This window comes from Struthio camelus, chromosome 3 (genome assembly GCF_040807025.1).
Source record: "Struthio camelus isolate bStrCam1 chromosome 3, bStrCam1.hap1, whole genome shotgun sequence".
NCBI lineage: Eukaryota > Metazoa > Chordata > Aves > Struthioniformes > Struthionidae > Struthio > Struthio camelus.
The window spans coordinates 103,764,991-103,792,742 of NC_090944.1; the positions used below are offsets into that span (position 1 = coordinate 103,764,991).

A 27,752-nucleotide genomic window follows, 5' to 3' on the forward strand; every position below is an offset into this window, starting at 1 on the left:
GGCTCCTCCTTTGCACAGTACAGATGAAAACCTGATCCAGCAAAACCAATGAAAATTTTGCCATTGACTTCTGGCAGACTTAGGCTTCAACCTGTAGCCTCTGGCTGTCACCAAACCTGTATTTTAACCCAGTTACAGTTCCTGATTTCAGTTTTCTCATAAGCAAGGTTCTTCCAACCACTCAACAACACATACACCTAACAGCTTACCTGAGCTCCTTCTTCTGCCTACACCAAGTGGATTATGTTTTGAAACAGGCTGCAGATTTAGCCTGTTCTCAGCCAAGTTCGTACAACTGTGGCCTATCGCTTCAAAGATAAATGATCTCAAGCTGCCAAGATGTGATCTAGGTTAACAGGGGCAAAAATAAAGCCATGGTCAAATGAAAAGGAAACATTGTGTTGTTTTTCATTGTGAAACTGATTAAGGCAGCATTTACACACAGAAACCCACTGAAGTCCCAGAACTAGACACCCAGACCAGTTATTACTGACCTGAAAGACTCTCTCCTGAAAGTAGATGCATCTTAACTCATGCCTGCTGATAGTGGCAACTGTAAATCAAGCAGTGCTTGAGATTGTCTCTTGGAGGTTTCTGGGAAAGTAATTTTGGTTCAAAAGCACCACTGCAGTCTAAGTCTGCATGCCTCAGGTACTCAGAAGTTGGCCGCCAGATTACCTGACACTGGTGACGCAGCCCATCTAGTAGCGATTCTACTGTGCCAGGCAGAGCTTTGTGATGTGTTATTACTAGTTTGAGGTGAACTGTAAGAGATTCGGAGGCTGTCTAAACTAGGAGTTCACCACAGCGCCCGCTTCAAGCCAGATTTCATTCCAATGGATACCAGGAAGCACGGCAGGGAGGGGAGGGACAAGAGAACGGATGGGCACACACCCAGGCAGCATCCTGACAAGAAAGCAGGATGTGACTGTGGTGCACATCTGGGCCCCTGAGCTGGGAAACAGTCCCAGGCATCTCAGTTTAGATGCACACCTGTATGCCTTAAAAGTTGTTGTGAGTATGAAATAGTCCTCTGGCTGGTTATAAAGCCTAACAACTGAGTACGGGAGGTCCACCCCATTTTCCAGTGGCTTAATGTTGTGCTGCTGCATTGACGAACTGACAACAGGGGTTGGGCAAGTGGTTTCTCGTCACCCAGAAAACTTCCCTGGATCAGATCTGGAACGACCTCAAGCCCTTGCTGGACAAGGTCACTGTGCTTCGGGAAATTCTGAGCCAGGGGCAGGTAGAAGCACAGGCAAACAAGCTACAGGTATTGCAGGAAATAAATCAGTATCCATTCACTATTATTATCATATGCAATGTTATTTGCATTCTAGTAGATCGTAGGGACCACATGTGAGGCTGCAGGGGGCAGGGGAGTTCATTCTGCTAGGCTCTGAGTGCCACTCCACCCCTGCCGTTTACACATGTAAGCCAGCCTCATTTAAAGGAAAATATCTAAAGTTGCAGCATTTACTTACTTTTTGCTATGAATTCTTTCACTCCTTTAGAGATTACAAAATTGGAAAAGAGATCAAACCAGGGAAAGCTGGAGTTTGCAAGCACAAGTGTGTGGCTCAAGCCGATGAATCATGTTTTTATAGGGTTAAGCAGGTTTTGGGAGTGATCCAGACAGGGATAGACAAATCAAGGCAAGGAGGAGACAGGTAGGAAATAATTTTCAAAGGATTATGACTCTGGATCAGGTTATTAAGACTGAATGAGTCTTCATTCACACCCAGGAAACCACAGGCTGTATTCTCTGTTCAGAACTAGTAGGGGTCTCTAACAAGACAAGAAGGAAAAAATTGTCTTACCAGAGCTCTGTCAATAAAGAAATGTCAATAAAGGCGCAGTTGATTAAAACAATTTCTCAACACAGGGATAAAATGCATTTCACAGGGTGGTCTATTACTTCTTTTGGCGACACCTCTTCCCCTCCCAGCTACAAATGCTGACTTAGCAGCTCTTCAGTAGCTATGCTGGGGGCACACACCCATTTAATATTTGAAATTTTTCACATACAATTCCCTTCTGAACGGGCAGTGTGTGTTTAAGATTGTATTACATGAGTAGGGACAAATTCTGCTCTTAGAATATCTGGTGTAAATCTGGGGTATCTGCCCTAATGCAGATAGACTTGCACTGCTTATTACATCTGAGTAAATGAGAGCACATTTTGGCCTCCTGAAACCCAGCAGAGAGGCCAAAACATAACACAAGAAAGGGTTACCTTCCAACTGCTTGTAAGATTTAAGGCAGATAAATAAATAATAATAAGTCTTTGTTTTTGAAATGAGATATTCTGTCTGCCCAAAGCACCATCCAAGTCATTAAAGGATTCCCAGGTGCCAGTATTTGGAAAGGGTATTAGCTATTCAAACAGTTTAGGCTGAGGTCTCTGCTGTTCTCTCTCCTGGGCCATCTCAGATTTCTTCAGTTTCAGCGCAGATCTCAACCCAGGCGGGAAAGACAGTTTGGAGATTTCAGATGAGTAACATTTTTTCCAAAATGAGAAAAAACATATTACTTAGTCTTGCAGTAAAAATGAGGAAAACCCTCCTTTGTTAATGCAACTGCAAAGCTGAGCGGAGGAAGCCTATGTACTACACGTGGAGCGGAGACAGCAGGGGAGCAGACTCTGCAGCAGATGCAGTAAAGGGAACCCTTTTCTGCCCCCCTTTTCAGATATAATTTACCTGGCTTGACTCTATTACTGGGAAAAGAAACCACATAAAAGTGTCAGCACAATGCAGCTGGGTTGTTCAAACAAAATAATTCAGCAGCAGGTGGCAAGAGTGGATCCACACAAATGCAAAAGGCTTACTGAGGGGATGGCTGAGCTATATGGAGAGTGTCAGTACCCCAGACAGAGCAACACAAACACCGCTCTGGGAGGGCAGTTCAGATTTAGTCTGCAATCATTTGATGCTACCCATCCCCACCTAAGTTAGTCTCTAGCTCCTGCACAATTTTAAAGATTTAATCATTCTAAGGAGGCGCCTGAGAGTGAGCAGAAATTTCAGGTTGGAAAATGCTTCCCTGAGAAAAAATAAAAGGTGCTGGAAATAGGAAAGCGAGCTGAGAAAAGGCCAGTGCTCTCTGACTATCCGGCCAAGGGAGAAACGTGGATGTCTCTAACTGGAATAAGCTCTGCCTAGAAAAGTTATAAAAGCAAAGCTTGCTAGAAGGATGCTTTCTGAAGACACTTCATCTTCAGTTAATGAGATATGTCCCATCAATTAGTTCTGATTCCAGAGTCTCTCTGGACTCACTTCCCCACTTCTGCTCCGGGTTCTCAGATCGTAGGCCAGAAATGCTTATTCCATCCTCAGGTAGCCTGAGACTGCGTGCTTTCCTCACGTATCACCAGGTCTTTGTTGCCTCTGGGCTAAGCTGTTACAGAGTGTTCTGTCCGGAGCCTCCTGCAAGCTGCAGAATTTGCTGGCCCTTCTTTCAAAGACAGTTTGGTTAAACTTTCTTACATCATGACGGTACTTACTGATGGCTCCTGATTTGTTTCTCTGTGCATATTATATGACCTTGGTCATGTTTCCGAAGACCTTAAACCATTCAGGACCCAGACATTTCAACACATGCTCTTCCAGCATCTCACTGCAGCAATTGCAGCTTAGAGAAGCGAGCTGGGTGTCAGTTAGCTCCCAAAACTGAGCCGGTAAAGACCAGGGATCATTGGAAGCAAACTGCAACCAGGAAAGCACCAAAACCACAATCTGACAATCTTAGCTACAGTGGAAGATGCTCATTCTTGCTCAGAATGACTCAGGCAATCTGCATTAGTAATTTGTAAATGTATTACATAGTGCCAAGAGACTAGGATGACGGGCAGCTTGAAATGTGGATAATGTATACATCCATACAGTAAATCCTCCTGAAGGTTAACTACAGTCAGGACTGTAGTCCCATACCAGTTTCTCACTGTGCTGTTTTTCCCTTCCCAGGGATCCTTAAGAGCATCCTCCCACTCAGACCGTAGGCAGTTTGACTGGCAGCGTAGTGGGTGCAAGGTCAGAGGGCTGCATCTCATTTCTCTCGGTACCTGAAAGACACAAAGGAAGGTGTGTATACTCAGTTATTAGCTGGAAGAATGTCAGCTACTCATGTAATGGTCAGGCAAGATGATATATATAATCAACCCACTGGTACTTCTTACCCAGTAAACTCTTTACCTGTGCCCTGTGCCAACAGCAGTCAGGAAGATGGATGCTATTAGGGGAGTGATGAAAAGCATGAAGTGAAGCTGAAAGACATAGAAAACTTCATATCACAAATACAACAAAGTTATTTGGCTCTGCTGCCTGTTTTCTTGGACTAGGGAAGGATAACCACTTTTTTTTTGGACATATTGCCTGCAGGATTATGTCAAAGAGAATCTCCAGGCAGAGCTTATCACAGTCACCCCACAGACTTCCTCTTGATCTCAGTGCAGCTATTCCCATCCTGACGTACGAGCCTGATTTCTTGCTAACTTGTTACTGAGAACGCTACTGCAGAGATGCCAGATGGGGGTGAACCCCAGCCCACGGTACACATAGCATCTTCCACCCCCTTCCTCTCCAAAACTCTTAGTACCAGCACACACCTAACCCAGGTGTCATTTAGTGAAAAATGGCACTAGTCCTGGACAAGTCAAAAGACTCAAACCATTTTTCTTCTAATAGTTTGCAGCCAAAGTATTCCCAGAATTTTTCCACATCTAGTACAATCTCCAAGACGGAGGAAAGCACCTGTACTACAAGAAGCAGGAACATCCCAGGTCCCTTCTATTGCTGTTCAACTCTTACTCAGCTCCAGTTCCTTATTTTATGCTCAGCATATCTCAAGGTTTCACCTTCCAGATCTTGAAGTCTGTTCAACTGTTTGTCACCCACAACCTCCTCCTCTTCAGTCATACAGCCATCTATTGTGTCTTCCTCAATGAGAAACACTCTGTACTTTCCTGTCTGTTTACTGTCTTTTACTGTCTGATCTACGCTATCCGGTAGTGACTTGCATGCAAAAAAGCATTCACAGCTACCATATTTCTGAAGCCAGTGAAGTCTGAACTTTTGAGATAATCAGGAGGAAGGTCAGACTATATATTCAGCACGCTTGGGAGAAAAAACCCCATCTGCATCTTGCTCCGTGAGAACCAACTTCAGACTATCCCTGCCACATGAGTAAGTGTCCAGGACCATGGATAGGAGTATAGCTTAAGAGCAGTGATGGCCTAGTGGACCCCAGGACAATGTCGCATTTGTCCTGCAGGACTCTTTCTAGGGCAGCCTCACAAACTGTACCAACAGAAATAGTGACATGGATCAGGCCACTGGCTCAGGAGCTGTTTTTCTTTCTCTTCATGTGAGGCATCCTAAATGAACACAAAGGAAGATGAGCTAATTTCCTACGACTGCACTAAAGGCATTTCCAAATGTTTTAGGAAGCAGTGCAACGCATACAGGAACCACTGTGCACGGAGCAGTAACCTGTAACCTAGCAGTTCTGGCTGAATCAAGACATTTGACTCTGACCCTGCAGATGGCTCTGTGAGCTTCAATATCTTGCCCAGGATGAGTGCAGGGGAACCTGAGTTTGATTTCTTGCCTCCAAGGATGCCAGTTCTACTGGGACAGCGGGGCTGAACTGGGGAGGAGCTGAAACGGTATGGCATGCAGGGATATGCCCATTCTGGGTAGAGCCAGGAGAACTCGGTGCTCCGACAGGAGGCTGCTGTGCCCTGCTGGAGCTCAAGACCTTCCCTCCCTGAAGCAGGTCTCAGGGGAAAGCCGTCTAATCAGAGACCATCTGAATGATGCTTAATGCCTATGTCCTGGCCGCCTGACTCCCGAGCTGCTTCTTGTTCCAGCCTGGGATAGCAACTGATGGGAGAAACTGCTTTCAAACTGTTTAATAACAGTGATGGTAACCTTTGACCTCGCTGAATGGCAGTACTTTTGACCTTTCATTTGTTAAATAATACAACCACTTACTTCCCGATCCTTATCAGCATTTAGTAATTGGGGTCAAGACAAAGCAAGGCAGAGTACAGTTACCCACCAGACTTTACCAAACCAGGAAGAATTTCCTTAAGCTATAGATTTCCTTTATGATAATCTTCAGTCAAGACAGGCAGAGACTGGAGACTGGGTGGCTTAGAAGATCCGTAACAGGCTAAAGAGCCTCTCAGCTGTTAGCATCTGGTTTGAATCCAGTTCTGGTTGACAGTGGCAGAAATTCATTATGATCTCAGGTTGCCTCTCTGACTTGCATGAAATGAGTTTGGGTTGCAGTTACAGCGTGTACTGGCCCGATAGTCATATCATAAAATACTAGTGTAAGAGATGGCTCTAAAAACATCAGTGATTATATGAGTTTGCAAAGCCTGAAAACTCCTATTACCCCAAGGAAAATCAGAGCAAGACACAGTGGTAGGTGACAGCACAGATAAGAAGTTTGTGGTCACCCCTGCATGTTCTATGTGATTCACACTGAAGAGAGGTGCTGACCTTCAGGAATCTGAGTCGCATTTTGTGAGATTTAAGTAAAACTAATGGGTCAGATTGCATGCTGTACATCTCATTAAACATCTCACTTGACAGAAAAGCAGGTGACAACTGTTACAGGCAGCAGCCCCTGGATGAGCGTTTGCCTTTGATGTGAATAGTAAAGAGATGAAAAAGAAATCCAAGAAGTTATAACCTGACATTGAAGTTAAATATATGTATATATGCATATATATTGACACAATGCACACATATAAATGTTTGAATTTCTTGAAGATGTCAAACACAAACTTTACTTGCCCAAGCAGCAGCACGATCTCATTATTTATTTATTGAATTTTGTCTTAAGTTAGTCTGCAAGCTTTTTAGGGCAGGAACTGTTTTGTGGATGTCTGATGTGATTCAGCAAAATGGGTCCCCAACCAGTGATCTGAATGCTGACGTTTATAAATAAAAAAGAATGTATTTATAGATATACGTGAGCAAAATAATAAGATCAGTAAAAAGGACACAGTAAGTAGTGAGACTGGGAGGGGTTTTTTTTGCTGTTGTTCGTGTAATAAGTGGGGAATACAGATCCCGGAGTGGCATCCCAACCAAGGCACAACAACGTAGTTGCCTATCTTCCTGTTTTTCGGACTTACATGTGGGTTTAGGCCTCTTAAAGTCCAGGAACCACGCAGGAGAGGCACCTCTAATTGCATTCCTAGCAGGTGTTTTGTCACAGCGTCTCTGGGGCTGGGGTCAGGGCGGACTCTACACAGGACTCGCGCACCCGGATCCGCCTGCGCAGGCGGCCGGCCGCAGCCTCCTTCCGAGACGCCGCTTTCTCCTGGGGCCCAGGCTGCTCCAGGCCAAGCCGCGGGCTGAACTAAGAACGGACTGGCCTGATTCCGGCCTCCCCGGGGCCCTGCCGCAGCTGAATTACAGAGGCCGCCGTGAGGGGCTCGCCCCGGCCCCGGCGCTGGGCCCGCGGCCCGCTGTCGATGGCGGCGGCGCGGCGCTGCCGCCATTGCGCGCCCGTGCCCGCCGGCCCGTGCCGTTTCCATGGCAGCGGGGAGGGGGGGCGGGGAGGAGGGAAGCCGCCGCTGCCATGGCGACGCCGCTCCTCGCGCGCTCGCGCGCCCCGCCCCGTTTCCACGGCGCTGAATTTGAGTGACGCTGTGGTTCCGCCGGCGAGAGGCGGTTCTCGCTCCCCCCCACCCCCCAGCGGAAGTAAGCGGTCACCTTTGACCTCAGAGCCGCGGCAACGGCGCGGCTCCCGCCCGCCCTAGCGACGGTTGCCTGGCAACGGGCCAGCGGCGTCTCTCCCCGCCGCCGCCGCCGCCATGGACGCGGCGTCGCTGCCCGGCGGCCTGGAGCAGGTGGCCAGCGGCGGCGCGGGGCTGAGCCCGGAGAAGCGGGCGGCGCTGGGGGCCTCGCTGCTGCTCCTGCAGCGCGACTACCGCTTCGAGCGGGTCTGGTTCTGGGGCCGCATCCAGGGCCTCCGCGGTGCCTATTACATCGCCGAGGGGCTGGGCCCCGACCGCGCCGTGCCCCGCAGCCGCCTCTACAGGTGCGGGGGGCCGGTGCCGCGGGCCGGGCCGGCGGGCAGGGAGGGCAGGGGGAGCCTTGCTGCGTCCCAGGGCGGGGGGGCTCTGGCAGGGCTACGGCGGGCACTGCGCTTCAGTGGGCTCGGGCCTTGCCCTGCTTGTCGCTGACAGCTTGGACTGCGTGGAGTGGAGCCTCCTGCCGCCAGCGAGCGAGGAAATGGTTGCGCAGGCTGAGAAGCTGAAGGGCCGTTTCCAGGGGGATCCCTCTTTTGAGTATGAGCTCACTGAGATAAGAGCAGAAGAGGCTGAAAAATTGTTTGAAGACGGGCAGGAGGTAAATACAACAAAACACTTCTGAACACTCTTCGCTACAGCAGTTTCTCACTCACCCTGAACAGATGGGGACGGCTGCTCCTCTTTGGTAATACGCAGCTGATGGGTCACAGAAACGGCCCAATTCCTACTCATTTGTTAACTGGCATTTAACTTGTGTGGTTCTGGACAAAATCTCCCACTTGGGAGTAGCTCCTCCTTCAGAACGAGTACACTTTTGCCTTGGTACCACCAATTGATGCCCTAAAAGTTGGAAAAGCCGGATCAGTGTGAACATAGCCCATCTCCCATCTGTTAAGATGAGCTGTTCCTGTGGCTTGTTCTCTAGTCCTTGGAGTATTAGCTGCAGGTAATGCTCCTTCTAAAATATCTGTCCTCAAGAATCTCCCCATTCGCTTCAGGCAGAATATACACAGCTTCCTGCCTTCTGTCACTGTGTAGCAACAGCTTCTCGACTCTTACTCCAGTCGCTCCTGGAGTTAAGCAGGGCTCACGAACATTCTTAGCCTTTCTCCTTTATGTTGTATTATGCACAATTGGTACAGATCCTCATTGCAGTGTCTGAGGCTTTATACAGGAACTGCCTATTCAGTTATGCAAAATGGTATCTGCAAGTTACAAGTAGGTTAACTGAGAAGGAAGAAAGGATGGATGAAGGGAGGGACAGTCAGTTCCCTAGTGAGTCTAGAATGTCTGCTCCTAGCCACGTTTTCTGTCCTATCTTAGGATAAGAATTTCTGATTTGTGATCATCCTCCTAGTGCTTTCAGGCTCCAAGCTGAGGAGTCTGTTGTGGTTTCTATTGTCACCTTGAGTTTATTTTCAGTATAGAAAACAAGGAAAGTCCTACCTCTAAAATTTGCCTATTTTTCTTTAAAGCCCGTGATCAAGGAGGAGGCCCGCCTTGTAGCTACGATAGAACAGATAGATAAAGCAGTTGGTATCATCCCCCGGGGTTCATTTGTGAAGACTCCCCAGGGGTCTGTGCATGAAAACAGAAACTTTGAAGGTAAATTCTCATTGTCTTTATCAGGATCAACTGTACTTTGATCATAAAGGCTGTAAACGAAGATGACTTTCTCTCTCTAGCTGATGTTTTGGTTTCAGGTTTGTTTTTTGGGTTAGGTGAACAGAGAGGAGAGAATCCAGTGCCACTCCTACAATTTTGATTCAACCTGTAGAGCTGTGAATATAATCAGGTAATCAGGTTCAGGTGCATGATTCAACTCTGGAAGGTGGGAGGAGAGACATTAATGGCTCTGAGTCATTTAACCTATAGTGTCATTTGTCTGTGTATAGTTCATGCCAGGGTTCAGCAATTATAGCTGCAGTAGTAGGAGAATTCTCCATCTAGATATAGGATGTAACCGAAGGGGCAAAGAGAGTTGGTCTTGACTGGACGCCCATTGCTTATCTGAGACTGCAGTTAGTATGGTCTGCAATGCACAGTGTGTGCTGTCACCCATTTCTGGCAAGTCTTTGGACTTCCGTGGTGCCCACTGGAGAAAGACTGTGATTCTGTCCTGCGCTCTGCACTTTAGAAAAAATAATAAGACATTATGCCATATAATGTATATTAGCCCAGCTCACTGTGTTGATGGTTACCAATGACTGTTTGCAGGTCTTTCTTTGACGGAAGCAAAAAAGTTAAGTTCCTATTTTCATTTTACTGAGCCTGTTAACCTGAAGAATAAAACACTGCTGGAAAAGGCTGACCTGGACCCATCCACAGACTTTCTGGACTCTCTGGAGCATGATATTCCAAAAGGTAAAGAGAGCAGTGTCAAGAGAAAAAATGAAAGGGAAGACAATCTGAGTAGTCTGGGAAGTGCTGAGTAGACAATGTGCAGGTTACTCTGGAGCTCATATGCTTGGGAGAAGCCCCTGCTAATCTGTAAAGGAACTTTTTCCTTTACTGGAATCTTGTACTTGATTCCCCTTTTAAGAAATATAAACACTTAAGATGGTAAGACCTAAGTGCCTGAGGGCTGTCATATCCTCACGACAGGTTATCTTCTGACCATATAGCATCAGTTCCCCTCTCTGCCACAGTGCCACGTTCCCTCCTGACTGCAGTGAAGTCTGCGACAGCTGGTGCCCATAGGGGGAGATAACTCTGCCGGTGATAGAGGGAATTTATGTGGTTTAAAGTATTTCACACCTCCCATCCCCACCCAGTATTGCTCTCCTTTATCTAAATGGGCTCTCATTAACACTAAACTGATATCTTTGAGAGGCTAGATTCAAACTTTCCTCTGATAAACTGTGTTAGAAATGCTGTAACATGGAATAATCTGTACTCTAGCGGTATTAGATAGTGTGGAAGGAGGATGTGCGCGCAGCAGTGCATCATCAGTCCGCATCCCTCCTGGTCTACTGGACAACTGTTTTAAAGCCTCCATGGGACAACTCTGACAGGATGCTTCTCTAAAGAGATGTTAGCAGATTGGATTATGTGGTAGTTTTGCTTCTGGAGCTCTGAATGAGATCTAGTTTCTCATTCGGAGTGAGAGCAAGTCTTTATATATCTCACCCAGTCTGCAGTTATGTTCCTTGTTACTGCAGTACATATGGAAATGCACATAATTATACAGAAAAGCATTATGCTTATAAAGTAGGAATGATTTGCTATTTGTTTCTAACTGCTTTTTGCTGATTTGCTGGATTTTTCTGTTTGGGGCCAAGGAGTTCCACAGGAAGATTTTTGGGACACAATCAGGATTTAGGTTTGCTATTTTACTCCAGCCCTTCAGTAGCTCTCAGAGACAGATGGAACTGGATGGAAGGACTGAGAACTGCCAGTGCTGTAAATAGCTTTCCAGACTTTGTCCAAAACATATGTGTGTGTGTGTGTATGCCCAAACTTTCCTTTGCCAAAAAAGTACTGCGAAAGAATCTGGTGAACTCAGGCCTGAGTTCTGAACTTTTTTGCCTCTTCTGAGTGTAAACACTGTTAAAATGAAAAACCGTTGTCCAACTTATTGGGAGCGTCCTTGCTGCCATTTTCCAGAGGTGTAGTTTGGAGGGACTCCACATCTTTACATACAGTAGCTCATTGAGTTGGCCCTTTTGACTCAAAAAGGAGTATCACACGTGGGTTTCCAGATACCTCCTAAGAAAATTTTAGTGGCAGTTGCATATGGCAGTTCAGGCTATGCCACTGTTTAATTTCTTTTCCTCCTCTTTTCTAGTTTTTGTAATAGGGAAACTGCTTAGTTTTGTAATCCCTTGAACCAGATGGGAAACTGCAGTATGAGATCTGCAGTCTTTTGAAGCTGCCATTCCCTATCACAAACAAGGCAGCTAAAAACAGCTCTGTGATGCAAATTAGCTTCCAGACTCTTAGGCCCTGGTGCGAGTTTCCTAATGGAAACAGATTCATCTCCTGCTGCAGTGGCTCTGTGATTTCAGGTCATGCAGTGTATTAGACATGAAGATGGTGGTTTTGTGGAAGTCCTTCAATCAAATTTGACTTGCAGCTGTGTTTTACCCAGTGGCAGGTTGAAAGCAGGGCTCCGCCATGCCATTGGCATGTTTGGCTTCCTGTAACAACCTGAGGTCAGTGGAAGCGAGAACCTTTGCCCCCTTTTCAGGGAAGGTTGTTGCTGTTAGTGCAGATCTCAGTCTCTTCAACAAAGTTACCTCTCAAAGACTACCCAAGCTCAAGTGCAATTGAGTGCTTCTGAACGGAAGAGGAAAAGATTGATCACAGTGCCTGCACAGCTCTGGCTGTATTGCCCTGCTCTTTCTTGGACTGAATGACTGAATGTGGGGATTGATGGGATGAATTTGTCAGGCTAAGGAATCAAGACAGGAACTGATTACAGGATCAGCAAGACATGTAACCTCTCTAATTGCATTCTATCACATGCAGATAGGAGCTCTGACATTAAAGAAAGAACAACCCACCTATTTAATCAGCATTCAGGCTGCCTAAAGTATTGGTTGCTTGTGAAAATGTGGGGGGAAAAAAGAAAAAGGGGCAGACACAGGCTTTGTGCTGATTTTTATCAGCACAGCTCTGCCAAAGCCTGGTTGCAAGGTACTCAAACTCTGGTTCTTGGATCACCTTTCTTCAGCTCTGCTAGTGCATATTAGTCCTGACTCAGAGCAGGACTCTTCCTATTCTTGCACGTTGTACACAGCTCTGGCAAATACCCTCATTCTGACCTGAAGCATTTCCTGCCTTTCCTGGCTAGACCCTTTCTTGAGCAGTTATTGTCAAAGCAGAAGCAGGAATTCCCGAATGTATCACTAGAGCTGACTCTGCCCTTAGTAAATACACAAAAAAGGGACCAGTGGGTGACCGACATTTGAATGACGCTCCCAGCCTGCATTGGCCCTTAGAATTCCCCTAGCATCTTAGAATAGCTAAAGAACAGGCCTGACAGATTAAAGGCTGATTTTTCCCTGTCTAAAAGTAAAAGCTCTATTGGAGCAGTTTTCTTATTAATTGGAGACTGAGCATTTGTGATGGCTGTCAAGAGGGTAGCTGTCATAAAATGTATGGCATGTCATACATAGGAGAGCAGAGGTGTCTTACAGAATGGAAAGTTGGAGGCAGAGAGATTTTGTATGACAGCTGAGAGGTGGGAAGAAAGGAAGTTAAAACCATTTTGAAGAAAGGATACAACGCAGAGAGTTTAGTGCAAGATTGGAACAACTAGAATTTTATAACAGAACTGTCTGCCACCCTTATCTTTACAAGTGATGTCTATGGCGATTGCAAGTTCCAGATTCTGTCTGTGTGTCTATCTATCTGGTTATCTCTGCACTCTAAGAGTTCAGAATATGTTGCTACTCCTCCCCTGATCAAACTGGGAGTCTCTCTGTTTTTTTTTTTTTTTCTTAGCATCTCAACTCCCAGAGGCAAGTGATTAGGTGAGAATCTTAGCTTTTATGAAGAAAATACATTTTTTTTTTCATGATTGCAGAGGAGGGTGGGAGAATGTGAAACCTACCACCTCAAAAGATATTCAGTCTATTTATCTCCTTTAAAAATCTCCTGCTCTCTGAGCCAAACTCATGAATCTGAGCGGCCTGACTCATGATTTTTGAACATGGAGGGTTTGTGATACTGATCTTCTGTCACCACTGTAATGCTTCATTCTGATCCAAATGGCCAGCTGGCCACAACATTGCATGCTGGGATCTGTAGGTTTTGCTGGCCATATGTCTGCATTAAAGATAAGCTTGTTTGCTCTAGTCTAAGCAGGCAATCTGCTCAACTTTATGCACAATTAGATGTAGCCTTTGAGCTGCTGGCAGATTGCCAGCACGGTCCTTTCTTTTGCGTGGAGTTTGTCACCCTGGCCAATAGCGTTTTAGGAACTGGAGTCATGGCTGTTTTTCATGTGCTTGTAAACAATGGAATGAAGTTTGGCCAAGCAAATAGCAATAATTCCTAGCATGCCTGCAGCATTTTCACTTGACCTAATGTTGCATAGATATGAAATAATAGTCACTTGACAGGCATGGGCATGATGGGGAAAGTGAAAATGGAGGGGGATGGATGACTTTACTGTGACCACAGTATCAGATCAGGCAGTGCTTTGTTCTGAAAGGATGAAGGAAAGAGATTGGAGAAAGCAGGAGAAAGCATAAGGTACTAGTGAAGAATGGAAAGCTTGTGAGGAAATAAAATAGGGGATGGAGAATTCACTTTCCTGGTACTTCCAAACTACAGTTTAGAAAGGCATTAGGCTGATTCTGAAGGTTTGTTACAAATTACTGGATCAGATAGATAACTTTGATATGGAGATAAGGGACACCAGCAGGGCACTGCTGGTTAAAAAGTGATGCAGGAAGGGAGGTATGTCAGAGGCAAAGAGAAAGAAAAAGCTAGGCAGGAAAACATGTGAATGGAAATAGGATTTCTATGAGAAGATTTTATTCAAAAGTCATGACTCTCAGTCAAGATATAGCTGCTTTTAGTTGAAAGTTGAAAGCCTATCACAATTCATTGGCGGATTGAGAGCAAGAATTAGAAATAAAAAAGCAATGTAAAAGAAGATAAAGAAAATTGGGGACGGTTAATGATTGATATAAATTGGAGCTTATAATGAGTAGAAAATTACAAAGGGAGCCAGGATAATCCGGAGAAATCCACGGTTTGCTAGTTTGACTTTGGCTTCCGTAAGGAAGCCAATATTTCAAGTATATTGGCTTCAATTCCATTTGAAGCCCTTCCATTTCAATTTCTTAATATTTCAAGTATATCAAGAGGAAAAGCAACGGTACTGGAAACTCCTACTAAATGGTGATAGTAAAATGGCTGAAAAGAATGTGGAAGGGCAGAAATGCTCTGTTTCTGGTTTTACTTCTGATTTGCATTTGGAAGGAAACAAGAATATAGATTCGCATCATATAAAGACAATAAATACTGTTTCAGTCAGTTTTCAGACTGTTTAATAAGGGAGGGTAGAATTAGGCAACCTTTACTGTGGGACAAAAAAATGAAACTGGCAGAGTAAGATAACTTACTCCTGAAAGCATTACCTCAGGAGACTTGTGGCATACTTATGCTGATTAATAAATCCCAGCACTGCAGAAATATTTCCCCAAACTGATCTTGATTAGTAGCTGTGATTCAGAAATCACTGAATGGGGATGTGTTTCTGGAGGGGTTCAGCAGGGATTTTATTTGGGACTAGTGTGGCACTGATACTTTTCAACATGTTTATAAGTGATCTAGAAGTAAAGGACTGGTGGAAAGACTGATAATGACGAGGAGAGGACAGCCAGAGAGATCTGGTAAGCTGAGTTTACTTAAATGACATACGCTTTGATGCAGCTCACTGCAAAATCCTGTATCTAAGAGCAGGGAGTACAGGCCAGACTTTGAGAATTGCATTCTGGAAGCTGTGGCTCTGAAAGGAAATCCAGGCACGTCCCACTCCACATGAGCTCCCAGTCCGATGCTGAGACTTAAAAGGCTAATATGATCTATGGACGTATAAACAAGGGCGTAGCAAATAGGAATAGGGAGGTGACTTTACTTTTGCGTATACTATTGGTGGGATGAGGACTGGATTACTGCACATTGCAAAACTGGAGAGGTTGCAGAAAAGAGCCACAAAATGATTCAAGGGCTGATGAGAGACATAAACAGTTCAATCCGTTTATCTTACGGAAAAGAACATGAAAATGACTGTATCACACTGTGTAAATACTCCATGGAATTTAAGTACTGGGTACTGAAGGTCTATTTGGTATAGCAGAGAGCGGCATAACAGGAACCAGCAGCTGGAAATTATAGCTAGAAAAATTGAAATGAAAAATTAGATACAAATTTTAACAGTGAAATGATTACCTGCTATTAAGGGCAAGAGACGATTCGATGTCTCTTGGTATCTTAGCATCATGCTGAACGTCCTTCTCAGAGATGTGTTTTAGCCAAATGCAAATGTAAGTTACTAGTCACAGACATGAATAACTAGATGAAATTTAATGGCCAGTGGCAGGTAGGAACCCAGAGCAGATGATTTCCTGGTTTCCTTGGCTATAAACTTCACAATGGCTTTGGAGGGTGATGTTTTTAGCTCAGGCTTCTTCATTGTCAGTGACAAGGACACAAAGGTGACAGTGGGGTCCTGAGACAGTGAGTGGAGGCACAGCACTCTCAGAACAGCTGGCTTTGCTTTCTGAACTATGATGCTTGAAGGCTTAAAAGGGCTCTGAGAAGGTTCCTGACTGGTCACTTCACTGTCCATTCTGGAGACTCAACTGAGCTGAGACTCTCTCAGATGGAGTTCCTGACTCGGCGTAACGCAGGGAGAGATTTCATGGCAGCATCCTAAATGGGCATACAGTGGCAGGATGGATCATAGTCTTGTCCTCTTGTTTCAAGATTTTGCTAGAGGAGGGAGAAAACTGCCTGGGAGGAAGATCATTTCAACTCCGTTACCACTTTGACTGTGGAGGAGATAACAGCTGCTCAGTCTGTAGCTCTATTTCTTCATCAGAAAGTGTTCCTTACACGGCATTACAGACAAAAGGATTTGTGACCATTTCCTTGGCCGGATACATTTGGCACTAGCTTTTCCGTAAACTTGCTGAACAGTAGCCTGGGTTAAAACACTAACCTCCCGTCCTCTGAGCTTCATTAGCACACACTTTATCAGTTTAGCAAAAGCTGGTGCTTAATGGGCCCTTGAAGATGGAGAGGTCGCATTTTTTGAGTGGGAGATAGCGTCTTGCTGTGTTTCCTTTGGCCGCTCTTAAGGGCCGCTTTGGTAGCCTCATCATAGCTGCCCCAAAAGCCTAGGTGCTGGGAGGGAGAGGGCCCGCAGACATGAACCTGCTTTATCTCTGTGCATTAACACACCTAATTAACTCCCTTTCGAAGCCCCCTCCTTCCCCCTCTCCCCCCCGCCCCCCCCAAGCGATTAATCTCCTATCAGTCTCCGTCTCCAGCCATTTGAAGAGTCTATGTCTGCGGAGGTATTTACAACCCCCAGCTAGCCAGCAGAGAGCAAGTCGGCCTGTTATCAGGGTTCTAAGACAAATGGCTGCCTATCTCCCCAGTGGCCTTGCAAAATCCAGCAAAGTGCTATGCTGTGCTGGCCACCTACTTTCACCCAGCCTCCCTTCCCTGCTAACATTTCACAGATGTGACCTGAGCCCTCCCCTTTCATTGCTTAACAATAAGCAGCACCTCCCCAGCTCTGTGAAAGCTGAGAGCAAGAGCACTTTACTCCTTAGCCTGCCAAGAGCCACACGGGGACAAGGCTTTTCAAGCTGTCTCACTGAAATCCAAACTAAAAGACCCATAATGAATGGGAAGGCAATGCCGCATTAGTGAGGGGAAAAAGAGGTGGCCTACAGTGTAATCCAGAATACCTAGTGTGGCTCACAGCTATCCTCATTCTTGGTTAGGAGCAGTGGTCCTTAGGACTGGTGCATCTCTGAAGCTGAGCTGTGGTATCCCATGGAGTTATCTGACGTTTGTGTGGTGTTTTACAAACAAGCTTCATAACACAGTGATACAGAAGGAGTACAGCAGATGGGTGTGGATCGAAACAGCTGGAGGCCTTCAGATATGGGAATCAAACCAAGTGGGTGTCTTAGTGGGTTATTATTGAAAGCAGGGGTTTTATCTGGTGCCCGAATTTCTTTTAAAACTGAAATCGGCCATCCGTAGAAATAATTCTAGGATGGCCGTATCTGCTGCCTTCCAGCAGGGTGCACTATGGTGCCAGCATTCTCAGTGCCGAGCACAGAAAAGGAAACCGCAGAAAAGTGAAGTGAGAAAGAAAAGCACTGAGAAGAGCATCAGATTGAGTCGAAGGTGAGGCCAGAGTTCCCAGACTGTGTGTGGTATACTGACCTCTTGAACTGTAGGTATGGAGAAGAGACTATGTCCCTTCCAAGCTTAGACCATTTCTGAAATGGACACTGAACTCTTCAAAAGCTTTCTTAGCATCCTCAGTGGTCACAGGCATGCAATGGACATACACAAACAGATAAGCATGTTTCCTTCCTTCTTCAAAGGTAGACACGCTCATCCTCTTTGCTGGTGGCGTGTGTGGACTGTGGAGCCTATAGAATCTGACAGGGCCACTCCTTCAGTGACCCAAGAGACTGGGAGCAATACACCATGTTCCTCCTGCAGCTGAGGTGCTGCCAGCTCAGGAGTTCAAGATTAGACTGGAATCTCTCATGTGGCAGCACAGCAGGAGGACTCCAGAGCCAGCTAGTATTATAGCTTTTGACTGGCTGTCCATGGACTGCCTTGATTTCTGGAAAGAAGTCTGTTTACCTTGGGCTTTGTGTCTATGGATAATAAAGCAGTGCATTCACTGCTTCTGGGTCCTTGGTCTGTATCACTTCAGGGGTCTTGTTTAGTCAGAGGCCTTGGATGAGTTTATACTGGAGCAGGGCTGCCCATCAACTGAGAACTGTGGTGGAGTCTTTTGCCCTCCTGACTGCTACAGTGAAATAATGAGGACAGAAGCAGAGTCTTTTCAGCAGCTTTCCAGGGATTGTATTAAAAGTTTATTCTTCCTCAGTAAAAGAAATCATTGCACAGCCTGTCTCCATTTCAGGTCTTGGTTCACTGGACATGAAAAGGGAGATAAACTTTTTGCTGAACTGATGGGAAATGCAGGTAGAGCCTCTTAGAACTGGAAGATGTAGTTTTATCACCACATCGGTCAGCCTTGGACTAACCTTTTTTCTAGGGAATGATGAAAAATTACTCAAAGGGGAAAGCCCACGGCAGCCTCTGTGTTACCAGAGGTCAGAAGGAGCCTTAGCTGGTCACCTCTTGCTAGCAACGATCTATTGCTGGAAGGGCTCCACAGAAGAAGCGGCAGTTCCTGCCTGCTGAGCAGATGACTGTGCCAGCCCTGCGTACAGCTTTCCATTGCTGTTTGCTGCTCCTTCGACCATAGAACTTTTGCAGGGAGGGAGTCAACAGGCATTGTCTTGTTTTGCTCTGCACAAATATCATATGGGTTGAGATTCAGCGTGCTGAAGAGGCTGCAAGGAGAGGGAAAAGGCTGACGGATGGTTGATCTACGGGTATATTTGTACAGTAGTTGTGCTGTGGAGAGATAGCCAGACTCTCCCAGGTAGCAGAAGATGTTTAGCCATCTTTAGTGTTCAGAATTAGCTTAAGTATCAGCACAAATGCTCTATGCTGCATGGATATGCTCTGTATGACAGTCTTCTCAGAAACTGGTAAACCTTACAGGTAAATTGGGCCAGAATTCATGTTGAGCCTATTATGAAAACATCCACAGTTTATGATCCATGCCATCTGTTCCTTGTCTTAAGTCCTTTTAACTAGTCCTGCTAACTTGCTGATGAGGTAAGAAGTCTTACTTGGGCAATGACAGGGTTTGTAGCCTTGCCCCTCCTGCAGGAGAGAAAATTGGATGTGCTCTAAGCATTCAGTGGATCTTGAATCCCAGCATTGCCTGCTTTGTTTTCTCGCAGAATTCAGAGATCAATGTGAGGTTCTTTGCCCCTAATCCAGCCTGTTCGTCATCATCACCTCCTCAAAGTGGGCAGCACATTGTGATCAGGAGAGGCAGAATCTTACAAGGTGGCCATAATCTCCTCTGAGAGTCAGACAGATATTCTCCCTTGGTTAAGAAAGTGACAGTGACCGAAAGCTCTAGGGGGAAGAAGGCCAGAACAAAGCTGTCCATTGCATCCTTTCATCAAACTGTTAATCTTTCTTTCAAAGACATCACATTTGTTTGGTGACAAAAGCCCCAAAGAAGCTGAATTGAGCTGAAATCCTGTAGCAAGATTTAGAGGAAGCGTCTTTCATTCAGAGCAAGGAGGGGTGAGAGACTCCTTTTTTTTCCCCTACTAACCAATAGGCTCACAGAAGCCCACGAAGGTGACGGATTAATGCAGGGGCTCCCCAGGTAGATGCTACGTGACTCCTGGCACGCTCCAAAAACGTTTCCACAGCGACCAGCTGAACAAGAAATATGGAGTGTGACGGGATCCAGCGGAAACCTGCACTTTGGAAGGAGGGTGCTTTGCTACTCCAAGAGATTTCTGAATCTACTACAGAAGACCCAATATACAATAATCAGTACTGTAATTGTTGGAATCCAAATAGCTGGGATCTTAATCGGCTTTTCCCACTCCTCATAAGTTTTGGTTGTATATTGTCTTGCTGTTTCCTGTAGTGCACAGCCCCATTCCAAATCCTTGTTCCAGATGCTTTCTGTGCGAAGTCTGCATTTTTTTCTTTTCTCTCTCTCTCTCTCTCTCTCTCTCTCTCTCTCTCTCTCTCTCTCTTCCCCCCCCCCCCCCTTTTTTTTTCCCCTAAGAGAAAGAAGAGCTAGTGGGAGAAAGAATTCTAGCTCTGTTCTGATTATCAGTTGGATTTAGGACCAGAAGGCTAACTAACTGGGCTATAAGGGAGGCTGTACTTTGATGTGTATTACTTCTGTCCTAGCTTTTTCAGCCCTTCCCATCCTCTGCTTTTTATTTATGTCTGTGTATTGTCCCTTCTCTTGTGTTGGCATTGCTGCCTGTGCAGCCAGATTCCAGCTGGAAAAATAACTCTTTATTTTTGGCTAGACTATTTTTCAGCCAGATCATTTCCCTGATCTGGTTCACTGAGCAGTAAACAAACACTTTTACGGTCTCTGTGATGAAGGAGTGATGGGGGGCAATAAGTGTTTGAAGGTAGAGGCTGCTTCAACTGGTTTATGCTGCAATGCTGTCAGACGTCTAACTAACTCTGGCTTGAATTTTACCCAGCACTCTAAGGCACCTGAATACTATGAATCTGGGACAGCACTGCAGCCCCAGAATATGCCTTGTCGGCAGGAAGCAGGTACTTTGTGCGTAATCAAAAGGCCTAGGCCTGTCTTTATCATTCTTGCTGCAGAGAAGTTCCCAGTGGTAGAGGAAAATGGAGAGAAAAAGCCTCTGAAGTGAGATTATTTTACTCTGAGGTTTGGGCATCGCTGGCTTCTTGTGTCAAAACATGGCAGGCATTAGGACCATGCAAGAGCCTCTTGGCAGCATCTGACTGTGTGTAAGCTCCACTTTCCTGGCTCTGGTGGCTTTTTAAAATAGTACTGAACCTGCAACCAGTCTGTGTTTTTATTTCATTATTATTAAATAGTTATACGGGGAATTGGAAATATTGACAGCAGTGTTAACATATGGGGTGCAGGTGGTGTGTCAAGGGAGTGAAAGAGATTTAGTTTGCAGCCAGTAAGTGGCATGAAGGGGTCTGAGCCCCACATAGAGTGTTTGGATGTATCCTCATGGCTGGTAGGCCGTGTGTGAAATGTCTGTGTGGTGAAATTTGTTAAGAGCCAGAGCACAGTGACCTTTCCTTGCAGCTGCTCTGCTTTGCAATTTGTCTTTGTTCCCTACAGACAGCAAATTAAGAGTAGGAAGCTCTCCCCAGTGTAGGATTTTTCTGTTAGAGGGAAATAGAAGCTAAATCCCATGGGTGTAATGTAGCCTTTTCAGAGCTAAGTGCTTGGGGTCAAGCAGCGACTGCTTTTGCAAAGGGAAGTGCTTGTATTGCCCCTCTCTAGGTATTAGTATTTGTCCAGTAACCCAGTGCTTTGCTTTCAACCAGGACTGACTGTACCAAGATAGGGTATAGCGTGCTCTTGCTGCAGTGTGTTGTTAGTGGTAAGTGAAACTATGCTGTAGCTGCTTTTTCCTTGGGACATTTCTTCCTTTGAAGAGGAATTGATATTGTCACTTTTATGACCCTGTGTGAGCTTTTGGGACATGAAGCCTCTGTATCAGGCCGTTCAGGTTTAAAAGCCGTTTCTTCTCAAGCTTGCTCCAAAATGAGGCATTGCTGAATCAACTCCAGAGCAGCAACGTTATGAGAGGTCATATTGAAAGTGGACCAGTTATGGCAGGAAAGTTCTTCTGAAAACAGCCCTCTTAAAAAGGCTTTTGTTTAAAAGCTAATGTCACACGCACCCCATTGCCCCTGTGAATTACAAGATTCAGCCCATAGCTGAGACAGACATGGGGGATGAGACAGGGATTTCTGTTGGCGACTGGAAAGGAAGAAGCAGCTGAGAAGGAGGTTGACTTTTGAAATTCAGTCCTGGTGTCCTGGCAGCTGTTGAGGGGCCATAAAAAAGGCAGTGGTTTAACACTGGGTGAGCATCAGGATCTTCAAAGCACTTTCTTGTTTGGGAAAGATGTAAGGAGCTCCTCAGAATTCCTGCCTGTGTTTGGAGGGGTGGAGGCTTCAGCTTGCTCCAAAGAGGGAATAGGAAGCTCCAGATCTTCATCCAGTGGATATTTTTCCCATGCTCTTTCCTCCCACACAGCAGCTCCCTCCCTTCCCTTCTGGAGCAGCGACAGGCAATAGTTTCAGCACAGAGAGTGCTTGGCTTACTTAGGTTTGTTGGGTGCAGCTTAAGAATTAACTTGCTTTTTTTTTTTAAAAAAAAAAAAAAAAAAGTATTTTGAAGAATAGAAACCTTACCAGAGCAGTGTTACTGTGAAAAATCTCTAGCGTGAGAGCAATGACCTTCAGTTCCCCGTGCCTCAGAAAGCTTTGCCTGATGAGCAAAGCACTGGGCAGTTAACCGTGCTGCCTGGTTTAGGCACAACACAGGCTACAGCTCACACTTAGGTGTAACTTAAAAGTAGTGTTTAACTCTAGGAAAGTCAGCTCTTACTTGACATCTCCTCGTTCTAATTGTATTCTCTCTAATGCAAATGATAATTATTTTAATTCTTTAATTTCTTGACAATTTCTGCCTAAGAGTCTTGGTGCGTATTATAGACTGATGATCTGAGCTTCTCGGTCTCCAAGTAAGAAACATCTTGCCTCACACAGAGGTACTGATAGAGTGCAGGGACTGCCCTGTGATACACTGGGCCAGTGTAACAAAGGATTAGAACCCAGCATTCTGCTTCTGCATTTTTATATTAATTCCTGACCTACGTTCCTATGCAATGACCTTACTCCAAGAGCCATTTGTAAAGCAGGGAAGTAAAAAACGTGGGATAACTGCAGCATATAATTTTCCTAATTCTCCTGAGCCTTTTTTATATTGTATTATTAGATGCATTTCTAAGGCTTTCTCTTGAAGGAGAAAATATTTTTTTTTTTTTAAGGAATATTGAAGGATTAAGGAATTTGAGGATTTTTAAAAGCTATTATTTTATACTGTTCATCAGCTACTGAAAAAGTAGTTTTCAGGTTATTTATGACATGGCTATTTAAAACTCCTACAAGAAGAGGTGGGCTTGAAAAAGCATCTTGTCTGAAGATGATGAAATTAGACCTGAGGGAAGAGGGTACGTTTGTCTTGGATCTCTTGAGGAAAACACCCTTCTCCATGTCTCATGAGTTCAGACATTAACTTTGTTACCTGAAACATTTCCTTGAATGCTGCTAACATGGTGAGGTATGGTAAAAATTAGTATCTGAGGTACTGGGTTCTAATTCACCTGAACTTTTCAGAAAAGGATTGAAATCAGCAGATAGATTGCAGAACTTTCTTCTGATATCTTCTTAGAAGGCAGACACCTGCACTGTGTATCAGCTTGCAGTTTCTAAATGGGTTTTGTGTATTGTAAACAAGTCTAGATGGGGAAGTAAACTGAATAAATCACAATTGATAGCCGGATTAGAGAAATCACCCCAGTGGTCTGGTTAGTAAAAGACAGAAAGTGGCATTGCTACTGCTGTTTGGCTGTGCAGAATAAGTAACAGCTCTAAGACTGGTCATCATCACGGCTGAAAACAGGATATGAGTGGAAATGATGTTATAGTTCCAGGCAGTTCCTTATAATTCTTCCTGTTCCCAACCAATGTTGCTTTGCCCCTGTTGGGATTGGCATTGAGTAACCTGCTTTTTTTTTTTTTTGTTCAGGTCCTCATTTCACAGGAAGACTTACTGTGCAACACCAGCAAAACTGTCTATACTTGTACAGAACTAGAGGTAGAATCAAGAATCAGAATTAGAGCTGGAGAATATAGTTTAACACCTTAATATTCACTGGAGGTCTCACATTTGTGAAATGACAAACAAGCCCTTTGGGAGCTTGTAACTTGGGACAGACTGCTGGGAATGAAGCAGCTGCACATCGCAGCTTTCAGAGATCTAGCATAAAAGTGAATGGAGCTGTTTTCAGTTACTTCTGTTCATTCCTGCCCGGTCTGAAGGTGTATGGGAAGTTTCTTTGATCAGATGAATACTCCACAGAGATGGATAAGCCTGTGTGACACTGAGCCCATGCTCTGAGGAGACCATGGGCTTGTACTGTATTGCCCCAGAGCACAGATATGCGGATTTAATCGAGCTGAACTTGATGTGCTCCACCTTCTCTGTGAATTTGTCCAACAAAAAGTCTGAATCCCGATATAGTTCTTGACAGCATTAATAGCCCTGTTTTCCCTCTCATCTTTCCCACTTGCCGTCCTCCAGGCATTTCCTTTTGTTCTTTGATTGCAAGTAGTTTGGGGCAGAGAGTTCATCATTATCTGCTTTTATAATAGAGATTGTATATGTGTTCAGCAAGTTATCATATGTACACAGGCTGCTGGATGCTTCCAGTATGTTTGGAGGCATTAACAAACTGGGTAATCCCTGAAGGCTTTCACCATCCAGCAAGGCACAATCCTGTTCTTGACAGACTTGCTTCTTGGTGGACTAGTGCAAAATCAAATACAGTAAGAGTTCTTCATTCCATTAGCTTCTTGTCAGAGAAACGATTCCAAAAGTTTTCAGTCCTCCATGCAAGCCAATGTGTAAAACTGCAGCAAGAACCACAGGTATTTGGATAGAGGGCTTGCAGATTAATTCTACAGGTTGAAACTGCAAGAACCAGCTCTGCACTGGAAGGGAAGTTGGTTCAGTGTTCAAAGGAGAAATAGACAAATTAGTTGTCACACTTACATTCCGATCCATTTGCTTGCTACTTGTTTCCCAACACCTCCATGCATAGTTTGGCTGCTGCCACTAGCAAACGGTGAAGACTTGTAGAGGCAAAGTTCAAGAAGTTGTTTGAAAGCTTGGGTTTTGACAGCAGATGGCTGTAGTGCTTCAGTCATGACTGAAGTCATGAAGTGACAGGGATTCAGTCACTGGATGATCTGCTTTGTAATGAAGTGTTCTTCTACCTGTTTTTCCCATGCTATCCAAGTAGTGAAGTTTCTGAAGAACATGCAGATTTTGTAGGAGACTCAGTCGGTCAGTCAGAATTTGTAATCACAATTTAGAGTTGGTAGTGGCCGAAGCATAATATGCGTATTTGCTCCAGTTATGACAAAGATGCAGTCCATCTTGTGTCCATATGAGCGGCACTGGAGACTGCATGGGAGATTTATGGTTGCCTTGTTTGTGAAACCAGTGTTTGTGAAGGCACTAGCTCATGTTTTAAATAGGACCTGTGCAAAGAATGTCACAGTGCAAGGAAGGTGCAAAGAGAGCATGCACCTGTACTGATTCTACCCCATCGTAAATAGTGCTTTGGTTTGCTGCAATTCCAGCTGTTTGTCTTTAGTGGAAACATCGAGTGGAGTGAGTCAGAAGTAAACTCTCCAATGCTGGAATCTCCGGAGTCTTTAAAGGCTGTGAATGTTTCCTTTGTACTTTTATATTGCAGCCAGAATCGGTTTGTCAGAAAGTTCAGTGACTGTCCCAGAATGGAAGGGTTTCTTGCTGTTCATTTAGTTCAATTTCTGGTGCAAAACTGAAGAGAGTACTTTAAAAACTAACAGGTCAAAGATGACACAGGAATTATGTTGCATATGTTATGGGATAATAAACCTGTGGAACATGCTACTGCGAGAGACTGGGGAAACAATGGTGTCCAAGAAACTTTTGAAAAGTACAAAACTACAAATAGAAGAAACGGTGAGATAACAGGTGGGCAGCACAACCCATGGCACCTAATTTTACAGGGCTTTGAACCATGTTGTTGTTTGGTCATTCTGCAGCCCCTCATATATGCATTTCCCCTCACCTTCCCCTGTCAATTCCTCTCCCTCGGGCCCTCAACTACTGTAGTCTCTTATCCAGCTAGATGGCAAACTACAAGTATTGCTGCGAGCATGCAAGAGCCCAAGGCTATGCAAACACTGATTGCGCCGCTAGCTGCTGCCTGTTGGCTATCAGGCGAGCCAAACAGACACTGCTTCCTCTTGGCTTCTGACAGACCAAACAAATAGCTTTGGGAGCTACAGTCAACCCCGTCCTGTGGAGACCTGTTGGAGGAATTTGCTGCATTTAAGCCCTTCAGCATCCTTTGTCAGATGTGACTAAAAGTGGCCAAGAGTCAGAAGTTACTGGGAGGGGGAGGACTGGCAGCTGACAGCAATCACAAAAGCCGTTAGTTAGTCCCCCAGGCTAACCATGACATGAATAAGCATGAGTCACAGCATAAATTGATGAGCCTAAAATTATCTACAAGGATGAATACTGTCTAACTGGCCTAATACTTTAGGGTTTTTTTGCTTACTCTGGAAGTAGCAGTTTTTGGCTTTAGGTGCAGATAGCCTGACAGCTGGACTCTAGGCCAATAGTATCCTAACAGCTCCAACTGCGGTTTTAGCGATTTGGGCCTGCTGCTTTTGCTTTTAGATGAAGGAGATTCAGCAGGAACCTTCTTCCCTACGTTTTAGCCTCTAGTTGTTACTGGTTTGGTGCCGAAGCTCATATTTTCTTCTCCTGGCAGTTCCAAGCTGATGCTCCTGCCCTCTCCCCTCCGGCATTGTTCCCAGGCTGTCATGTCATGCGCAAAACAAATACTCAGTGGCTCAGAGCTCCTTGCATCCAGGAGAAATTGCATTTTCACACTGGCTCAGAAACTTCTCTGCAGAGCCAAAGCAAAATTAACACTGAAACTAATCCCTTTGCCCCTAGCATGCACACCCCCTTCAATGGTGGAGCCAAAAAAGACTGGAGAGAATTAACCTTTTCTGTAAATTTCTGAGACGGGAAATACTCTGCTTTTAACTTTCTCTTCTTTCCTCTTTTCCAGTACCTGCATCAGGGAAACCAATCTTCCCTGGGGCAGGAAAGTGCCTTCTTCCTCTTTTCACTAATAATGCTGTGAGTTTATTTTGAGAAGAAATTTCCTATCTGTACCTATTTGCCCGGGACTGCAGTATAGCTTGGACGGCCTATTAGCTAGACCAGCTAGGTTGTAGGGCTTGTTAGAGTAACTGCTGCCTACTCTCAAGAGTAGCCAAGAGTAGCTGCACTCACTCCTAGGGATAAAGTATGCAAGTCTGGAGCTCCAGTGGTACATCCCTTCCTGTGATGCATATCACGTTACCATCATGGCCGTGGGAATATGCTGCTGGGTGAAACTAGAAACAAACATCTAGAAATAAGAGGGCAGCCTATAATGCTGAAGTGACAAGAGAGAAAGCGCATCGAAATTTCTGGTCTCTTTGACTCTTCTCTTTTCTGGTGTCAGAACCTATGTCTCCTGCTCCAGAAACGCTGCTTCTTTCTCATTTGCAGTGACTCATTAGCACGTTCTCATACAGGCTCCTGGACTGTCCACGTGGAGAAGGGAGGCATCGTGGTGGTGCTGAGGAGCCTGCTGTGGCTGGGATTGACGTTCTATCATGTCCCAATGACCAAGCAATATGGCTACGTCTACTTTGGCACCGGTGAGAAGAACTTAGATCTGCCCTTCATGCTGTGACCCTGCTGCCTGTGCTGATGACTCAAGAGCATTTGGATGTTATCCTTTGACATCTATGTTTATTGCTTATTCTAATAACTATATGAAACCTCTGCACTTTGAACAGGATTCTTTGTCTGGACTCTGGCCCTGATTGTTTCCTAGGACTTCACTGTGTGCAGTCCTCCCTCAACTCCAGAGTGAATTCCCTGTAATGTGTCACTGCAGATCCTTTAGATAGTAATGACATTTCATCCAGGAAAGGCAGAGCC

At 45.1% G+C, this 27,752-nt stretch overlaps 1 protein-coding gene across 3 annotated transcripts; it reads left to right on the forward strand.

Moving 5' to 3' along the window:
* The first annotated feature begins 7,717 nt into the window (after window positions 1-7,717).
* Window positions 7,718-27,604, forward strand: RSPH9 (radial spoke head component 9). Of its 3 annotated transcripts, none has more exons than XM_068939482.1 (5): window positions 7,718-8,061; window positions 8,210-8,372; window positions 9,250-9,379; window positions 9,992-10,138; window positions 27,315-27,604. In XM_068939482.1, the coding sequence occupies exons 1-5, from the start codon at window positions 7,835-7,837 to the stop codon at window positions 27,323-27,325; spliced, it is 678 nt and encodes a 225-aa protein (XP_068795583.1). In that variant the 5' UTR covers window positions 7,718-7,834; the 3' UTR covers window positions 27,326-27,604. The 3 variants fall into 3 exon arrangements, with proteins under 3 accessions (XP_068795583.1, XP_068795581.1, XP_068795582.1); XM_068939480.1 differs by having other exon boundaries at window positions 27,341-27,604; XM_068939481.1 differs by lacking the exon at window positions 27,315-27,604 and adding an exon at window positions 23,715-24,223 and having other exon boundaries at window positions 7,778-8,061.
* Window positions 27,605-27,752: the final 148 nt, after the last annotated feature.

Bases quoted from the DNA above. Each gene is read 5' to 3' on its own strand.
- RSPH9 (XM_068939480.1), top strand. From the start codon at position 7,835: ATGGACGCGGCGTCGCTGCCCGGCGGCCTGGAGCAGGTGGCCAGCGGC. The intron at 8,373-9,249 runs GTAAATACAACA...TTTTCTTTAAAG, and splicing joins TGTTTGAAGACGGGCAGGAG to CCCGTGATCAAGGAGGAGGC. The intron at 10,139-27,340 runs GTAAAGAGAGCA...GTTCTCATACAG, and splicing joins GGAGCATGATATTCCAAAAG to GCTCCTGGACTGTCCACGTG.